This window comes from Anneissia japonica, unplaced genomic scaffold (genome assembly GCF_011630105.1).
Source record: "Anneissia japonica isolate Jap-2015-1 unplaced genomic scaffold, ASM1163010v1 scaffold287965_len1858130_cov191, whole genome shotgun sequence".
Taxonomy (NCBI): Eukaryota; Metazoa; Echinodermata; class Crinoidea; order Comatulida; family Comatulidae; genus Anneissia; species Anneissia japonica.
The window spans coordinates 391,925-400,836 of NW_022748342.1; the positions used below are offsets into that span (position 1 = coordinate 391,925).

Genomic DNA, 8,912 nt, shown 5'->3' on the forward strand with positions numbered 1-8,912 from the left:
GTTGCTTTCTCTTATGCACATCTAGATGGGTATAAGAGACAGATATATGTATGTATGTATACGGTATATATTAAATAAATATCTCTATGTAAAACTAAGATATTCATTATCTCTGTTTAACTAAGACATCTCTATCAGTGTTAACGGCTCTCTTGATTTATATACATACCGTATATATATATATATATATATTTATTATATATATAATATATATAATACATATATTTATGTATGTATATGGTATATATTAAATAAATATCTTTATGTAAAACTAAGATATGCATTAACTCTGTTTAACTAATCACATCTCTATTTGCGATTAAATCACAATTTGGCTCTCCATAAACTATAAAACGTATGTTTAGCTAGAAACGTGCCTTCTAATCCAGGCATTCCTTGGAACTCATGTAAGTCATAATATACCCAATCGAAATTATCTCGCGTAGACTGTCTTAAATCGCACGCTGTGATATCTACTTGAAAATCACATGCAAAGGCAGATGTTTGGTAATGCTGGTTCGTGCGACGGTTAGTAGATAATGGATTTTTTGTAGATTCATTTTCCGAAGTTGTGGCCGTGATGTCAACGCAATATCCTTGAAATATGATGACGTCATCGATAGCTATATCTCCCTGAAAATGTTTTCCGATCTGTCCCTCAAAATACACCTATTGAAAAGATTTGTTTTAAAACTTATATTAGGGCTCTTAGGATTTTAGATTTAGTTGTATTCTCTATTAAAAGAATGGCACTTTTATCAAAATTAATATTACCAATACAATCGATAGAACTAAGCAGTGAATAAAGTTGCCAATAGGGTAGTCTTTCAGAGAGTGGAACTAGAAAAATCTCTACACCACAATCATAATTGTACGTTATGGGATATAATTAATTACCTGATAGCTTGATGAAGACATTGGTAACTGAATTGTTATACTTTTCCAATTGCTGACGCTGATACCAGAGCTCTTCCACAGTTCTTCTAAGTTATAGCCCTGGTTAGATTTATAAACTGTCAAACTGCTAACTTGTTCTCCGTACGAAAAATAAAAGAACTTTAAACAGGTCGGTAGCAGAACACCTTTAAGAAGAGGTGTGCGTAGTACCGCTTTGTAACCGGGTCGTTGCGGCTGTGAAGCCTCCATTAAAGCGTAATGTTCTGTGTTGTGTTTTTAAAAAAATACGTCGTTAATAAAATTGTTATATTGTAATATTAGTATAAATTTTAAATAGTGATCTCCAAATTTATGGACAAACACAAAGGCTTTACTTAGGCAATTTGCCTACTGGTGAACACCGCTCTTGATTATTTAGACACAACTGAAATCACATCTGAATAATTCATAAATTTTTCTTTTATTTCTTATATTTTAGTTTCTTATGATAGTTTGAGTTCCAATCACTAGAGAACTTCTGTGAATAGGCCGGCAATGTGCCTCAATTTGCTGGAGTAATACCCGCTCAGTCCTATTAATTTTGGTGTTTTATCATACAAAAAGATTTTGGAGTATTTCCTTATGATAATTATGTATAATGGTGTTTATTAATACTCTGTCTTAAAGAAGGTGCACATTGAATAGATAACCTGTTTGTTCTCCAATGGTATGGTCAGTGGTGGGTCCAGTCTCAGGTGCTTTCGTGCCCTGTTGTAAATACCAATCAAAATCATCTTCGATTCCGTCTTTATCTTGAACAAACCCACACACATCAATTCCTGATTCAAAATCACAGCTAAAATCTACAAATTAATAATGAAAATATAATATTTATGATACTGATAATGGAAATGAAAATAATTTATAATGATGATGATGATATTGATAAGGATTATTATTATTATTATTTCAACTGACTGTAACTTCTTTCACACAGTGTGGGAAATGAAAACAAATTATATGTTGATAATTTCCTTAAACATTTCCAAGAAAGTAGAGCCAAAGCCAATATTACTGATACTAACATTAACAGAGCATACAGTATTTAAGTTATCGTTTACCTGTGCCTAAGCAAGTGCTCAAATGGTGTGTAGATAAGTCACCTGCCCTATTAAGCCTGCAGTTAAAAAATTTTGTGCTATATACACAGCAGGGACCTTTAACTGTACCGTTGAAAGTTCTTGATGCATTAGGCCCACTTGCACTCACACCTTTCGGCGTTAGTGTTTTTTCTATCTTTTCCACGCTCTCTCACCCAACATCGGACTGTCCATTTGGTCCTTCATGTAGATATCGTGTCGTGTGGGTTTATATACAATGCCAAAGAACTTACATGATTCACAGGGCATCCGAGAAAACTCGATGTCATCGATTGCAATTACACTTACGACTCCAGTTCCACGAACTCCCTCAAAAACAACCTGACAATGATTTATGGTCAGTGTTAGACCCTAAAATATTCAAAATGATGATGATGATAATGATAATGATGATGATAATGATAATGATAATGATGATGATGATGATGATGAGGATGATGATGATGATGATGATGATGGTTAAATCTAGTTCTAGATATTCAAGGTCTTTATTAATTCATAAAACATAAAAAAGTCAAAAGGCTGTATATGAGTGTATTACAATCAACATAAAAGTTTAAGAATTTAAAAACAGCAAAACATCCACAAAATATTACAAAAAAGACAAGAAAATGTAAAAGGCAAGCAACAATGGAAAAGCACAAGACAGTACATGAAACCTAATGAAATAATTTTTAAAAAGGCAGAAAGATTTTTTTTATTATTATTTTATAAACTTTTTTTTAAGTGAATAAAGAGGGGATATATGACATTAATAATTTGACATTAACACATTTGATAAAACACTGTAAAAACAGCAAAACCAATAAAATAACAAAATAAAAACATAGGATTGAAGACTGTGAGAAAGCCAAACATATAAGTAACAGCATGGAACAATAGGAAGAGGTCCATGGTTATAATAAGTATGCAAGATATTGAGAAGAGTTACAAAATAAAACTAACAAGAACCAATCAAGCGTGCCATATACGTTATTGCAGAGTTACTAAATCTATTAATTAATTAATTAATTAATCTAATAATTTCTAAAACAATCCTTTTACTCATAATCTTCAATAAGATGAAGGCGGTAACTCAACTAATAAAGAAGAATAAGAATCTTTAACATTTAATTGGCCATCTACAGTATTTATGAAAATTCAGTAAAAGTTATACTTACATTAAAAGGCTCTTGTGATGGCGCTATTTCAACCTGTTCATAAATCCATTTCTTACCGTGATCCCCGTAAACAGCTAAACTTGGGTCATTGGGTAACGGCTCTGAGTATTGCTTTGCATACACGTTGAAGAAGTCGGCATCTTCGCCGTTCATGTAGACCCAAAATTTAACGCAAGATGGCTGGGTGGTTTCCTTGACAAGTGGTGAATACAATCTAGCTTTCTGGTCGAACCTCCGAAAGAACGGATCAACGTACATAAAATGACCTAAGATTGGATAGCAGCTTCGCTTTTAACACTTTCTTACAAACCTGTATCTTAACATATTGAGGTTTCGTCAATTTTCAACAGACCGTTATGAGAAGAATTACAAAGAACTATAATTGCACATTATATCCAATTACACTGCATCTACATTAAGGGCATAACTGAATCACTGACTCGCGCCATGTTTAATAGCTGGGCGCAGTTAATGGAGGGCGGGAGACACGTCCTTCGGGAGGAGAGGACGCGTCCTACCTTCACATACGGTACTTTTAAGTGGATTCCACCCACCTCCATCAGTTATTCGACAACCATGAGTGAAAATCGTTGAAATAAGACATTGCTAAGAAATACAATTAGCCAACAAAGTCTAAATGTGTTAATTGCTGTCATGTACATATGATAAGTTGAACGCATATGACCTAGCTAAGATATTTGTGAACAGAGGTCATTAGAGCAAAAATATTTGGTCACCTTGTGGTATATTGAAAATGTTTTATAATGCCATGAAGTGTTGCTAAATGTTTCTGATAAATCATGCGACATTTGTTGGAGATTCAATGATGATGAATATTACTATAAAAGATTGTCAATTCCGGCCATCGGTGTCGATTCACTGCCCGGCCGCTGTCCATCGACCTTTCAAAACTGATCTGCAATATTAGTTATTATTTATATTTATATTAACTACCAGGAACGATAAAGAATCCTACTGTATACTAAAAAATGTTAGTTAGCTCTACAAGTATGGCTTACCCAACGATGTCTTTAAAGTATGGTCGTATTCAGGCCCGAATATTAGGGTGTTTGCTCGTGCTGGCGTCCAGTCAAAATCATCGTAAATATCTTGTGTATAGTTACAGAAATCCCGCCTTTCAAATACACAATCGATATCCATAACAGAGTCTGGTGATGGTAACGGTGTTGTCACAACTGTAAGAAAACACAAACACCAGCTTATTTAACGTACCCAACATGGTTTAGATTTCCCCATAGCCTAAAGACTTAGAAGTTTGAAAAAGTTGGGCGGAATTTGAGGGAAAATATATGCATTTTTACCAATTTCGCAGTCTCCGTCTGTAAGAGTGACGTCATCAATCGCTATATCTCCAAATCTTGAGAATCCTAGAGTCCCTTCGAATACTACCTAAAAAGACACAACAATAATTTTCATGATAGGCATAATCAGAGTAAAAGCGCTCTGTTTGGATGTTAGTGATGTTTTAGAAAATATAGAAGAATTTACTCTGTATTCTGTTTCTTTTGTAATCTTCAACGTAGCCCGGTGCCAGAAATCACCATGATTGCCGTCAATGCTTAACAATCTAGTTTCTGAACTTTCATCCTGTAAATATACTGATAATGTTTGCTGAACGCGATCTCCGTACATGTGGTACCAAAACTCCAGGCACTGCGGTTTTTTCGGTATAGGCCTCCCGGTACTTCTTTTTGGTGATATAAGACGAGCGGTATTTCCCGGCGCTTGTTGATTAGTCATTGTAACATACAAATAAAATCCTGAAAGAAAAATAATACATTTCATTAAGCTGGAATATCAATACAGTTAACGCTATTATAAAATGGAAATATTGGTATTATATAAACAATATATTTTATCCTGATATTTTAAAAACATTGGAAGATCAGAGAAAAATTAGGAAAAGTTGCTAAAATCTAGGCCTATCGGTATTTCGTCAACGCTAAACTTTATTCGTAAGTTTATACTAAGCCTGTATGATAATAGTTATTGCTCTGTTGTACAGGTAGTTATTATTATTGTACTAGTATTATTGTGAAATTAAACATTTAAAATATACTTATTTAATTGTTTGTAAGCACTTTGCAATTTGCTTGTTCAAGGGACAGCTGATTCTTAATGGTTACTGTCCCTAACCATTTTTATGTAAAATGTATTATATTTTCAGTCTTATGTCTAACCGAAAAAAAACCCGATTAATATAAGTGTTACGAACATCAAATAAACGAATAAAAGGCGCTTTTGAATATAGATATGTTTTAAGCTTATGTTAATTTTATAGTTGACCTGATGTGCCTTGCAGATATTAAACCACATGAAGGTTGCGACTAACCTAGGCCATCCATCGACGTGTGGTCAGTAGAAGGACCGGTTCCTAGAGTAGATGTAGCTTCATTTTTCCAACCCCAGTCAAGTTCATCATCCTTGTCCTGAACATAGCCACATAACTCAACTTCTTCAAAGCTGCATGATATACTTGGCACACTTGAGAGATCTTTTTAAAGAAGTGATAACATTATAAAGAAAAAAGACGTTATTTGCCATTGTTGTTCCCGTACAATTTACTAGAGCGCAAAAAAATCTGGGAAAATATTGTAGATTTGTCTACGGGTAAGGAACCTACGCAAACTTCACAAACTAAATGTAGACCTAACCCAGGCATAACGGACCTTTCTCACCCACCCATGTCTAATATACGGGCATCTGCCGTATGGCCATTTACAATATGGCTATCTGCAAGGAACAATCAATATTATGTGTATATTATGCTGTATCTATTATTATTATTATTATTATTATTATTATTATTATTATTATTATTATTATTATTATTATTATTATTATATCAGTTAAAAGTGAATCCAACCAACATTTGCAAGTGGCAATGATTTGCTATCGGTTTGAATTGAAATAATTATTGGAATGAAATATACGACCATGTTATTTAAACGACTTCTTCCATTGCCAGCTTTCATTTATTAACACTACAAATACATTTATATGAAAATCCATAACATAAATGCTTGCATAAATGTATTCATCTTACCGTGAAGATAACAAGATCTTAATTCAACACTTATATCATCGATAGATATATCTCCTCGAACACCATTGCCACGTACAGCTTGGAACACTACCTAAAAGCAGAAGATTATTAAATAAAGTATATAAATAAATGGAAGATTTTTTAGGAAACAGTTATGTTTATAAGCTTATTTTTACCTCTTTAATTTGTATTAAAACATTTTCTTCAGTCTAAATTCAGTTTTATTAAGCTAGTTTGCAAAAAACCCAACATAAACCGAAATTATATTAATGCCGCTTTAGTGTAATCTACAAATTACAATGAATGAATGATTAAATGAATAAAAGAATATTAACAAATGGATGTATGAACGATCGGACGGACGAACGAATCGACGAACGTCCGAATGAATGTATGCCAACACAAAAGAAAATTTTCGACTCACTCGAAAATTCATACTTTCACGCAGTTCAATTTCGGCTGGTCTCCACACGTTTCCCCTATTACCAGATTTTGTCCACACCAATACACCTGGTCCACTGTTATTCACTGTGTACACATTTAATGTTTCGATATGTTGACCGTACATATGATACCAAAACAGAAGACATTGTGGACCCGTATCCGAAGATGGTGCAATAACTGTCTCTTATACACATCTAGATGTGTATAAGAGACAAATTTGTATTAAAACATTTTAAGATAATCTTACAAAAGAAAATTTTCGACTTACTCGAAAATTCATACTTTCACGCAGTTCAATTTCGGCTGGTCTCCACACGTTTCCCCTATTACCAGATTTTGTCCACACCAATACACCTGGTCCACTGTTATTCACTGTGTACACATTTAATGTTTCGATATGTTGACCGTACATATGATACCAAAACAGAAGACATTGTGGACCCGTATCCGAAGATGGTGCAATAATTGGCGTCCTTACTACTGCCGTATCGTTGGCCTTTCTAGGTGCACTAGCTTCGATATATGCATAATGGCCTAATTATATATACGAAAGTGTATAGATTAGTACCATGATGGTCTAAGAAAAAGTATTTCTGAATGTTTTAATATTAAAATATTACAGAAATAGCCTACCTGACGCGTCGCCAAGTGTATGGTCTGCGGGAGGACCGGTAACCACGGATGATGTTTCCCCACTACCAAGTTTCCAATTAAAATGATCAAAACCAACCACTTGCTCTAGACAAAATGAGTCTTCGAAATTGCACACAAATTCTATAAGGAAACATAAATTATTTACCGTTTGTGTCTTGTTTTTCCGTTCAATTTATCTCAATTATGCATTTCTAGGTCAACGGTGCAGCCATAGCCAAATAGTATAAACTGTCACAGAGCATTATGGAATGAATAATATGTGTAATATATTACTTTTTAGCTTTTAAGAAAGAAGATTATTTGCCTTTGACATACAATAGGCTATGGCTACACATGCAACACTTGAAACTAAGACTGGCATGTAATATGCTTAAATAGGGAAGACAACTAATATGCCTTACACATTGCTTTCAAATTGCTTCCCATATGTTTATGCCAAAATGTTGTGTTAACCAACAAGCACAATGATAAAAATCTGGGTAGGTGAGGATGATTTTAGTACTTCTAAAATTAATGGCTAACCAGTTCAATTAAATAAATTATACACACTATTTTTGGTTTGACGTAGTAATAATTTATGTACAAAAGTGCGTTCTTCAGGCCTATGGTTCATCGATCCATGGAAGAAAGACTACATACCTAACTACTCAATATTGTTGGAATATAATAATATATTGCTTAAGTATTTGATTTTTTTTTTCTCTAGGCCTATGTATAGGCCTAAAGAATGATATAAAATTACCTGAACTTTTTCAAGAGGTCGAAAACCTTGAATTTTGAAGACCTTAATGGTCATTAAAGACACTTCAGAAGTCGGGAAAGCTCATTTCCTGCCATCTAGGAATCAAAATTTTCCTAGGGAAGGAACCCCGGATCCCCCCTTTCATTTTGGATTCTTTTATAAACATTTTGAACTCCCCTTTTTCAAATCCTGGATCCGCCCCTGACTAACCGTAATTCATGTACTTTGCCTTGTGAAATCCATGGTTATCAAATCCATGGTTAGATTATAAAATCCATTGTTAAGGTATCAAATTGAAAAATTTTAACACATGTTAAGTATTTAGGCACTTGTTTAAAAATAAATCTGTATTTTTGTCATAAAATGGTATAAACCAAGACTAAATTTTATAAAACACAAACTTTTTAGGTTAGGCCTACTGATGCACACTTGAATTAAAAGAAAGTGTTATATGAGCTACTTTTAGATATCAAAAGAAATAAACTTATAAAAATATCAAGTTATTGCCTTGATTGCATATGCCGCTCTGTAGCATTACGTCATCAATTGCCATGACAGACTCAACAGGAGACTGAAAAGTACCCTCAAATATAATCTGTAAAACATAAGGTAAATAGTCTAGGTCAAGATAATCTTACAAATATTACACTCTTGCTCCTTGGTGGTTGTAGCTAAGATATACAAGAACTACTTCAAAGTATGCGACCTTTATAAGCACATAGTATCTCTATTAAGATTGACAATCATAGGACTATTAGATATGGCTTATATTTTTTAGTCTTTTTAAACCAAGTAAATTGTATGTATAT

The 8,912-nt window shown here is 33.6% G+C and overlaps 1 protein-coding gene across 1 annotated transcript in view; it reads right to left on the reverse strand.

The window, feature by feature from the left end:
* Positions 1-8,912, reverse strand: part of LOC117120837 (MAM and LDL-receptor class A domain-containing protein 1-like) — a 14,740-nt gene that overhangs the window by 2,558 nt on the left and 3,270 nt on the right. Inside the window, exons 3-16 of the mRNA XM_033265924.1 lie at positions 8,611-8,698; positions 7,341-7,481; positions 7,127-7,241; positions 6,688-6,838; positions 6,264-6,354; positions 5,550-5,711; positions 4,706-4,977; positions 4,519-4,606; positions 4,216-4,392; positions 3,197-3,462; positions 2,270-2,357; positions 1,587-1,739; positions 898-1,160; positions 378-669 (exon numbers count right to left, since the gene is read on the reverse strand). Coding sequence (XP_033121815.1) covers positions 378-669; positions 898-1,160; positions 1,587-1,739; positions 2,270-2,357; positions 3,197-3,462; positions 4,216-4,392; positions 4,519-4,606; positions 4,706-4,977; positions 5,550-5,711; positions 6,264-6,354; positions 6,688-6,838; positions 7,127-7,241; positions 7,341-7,481; positions 8,611-8,698 — 2,347 coding nt within the window. The remainder of the gene's footprint in view (positions 1-377; positions 670-897; positions 1,161-1,586; positions 1,740-2,269; positions 2,358-3,196; positions 3,463-4,215; positions 4,393-4,518; positions 4,607-4,705; positions 4,978-5,549; positions 5,712-6,263; positions 6,355-6,687; positions 6,839-7,126; positions 7,242-7,340; positions 7,482-8,610; positions 8,699-8,912) is intronic.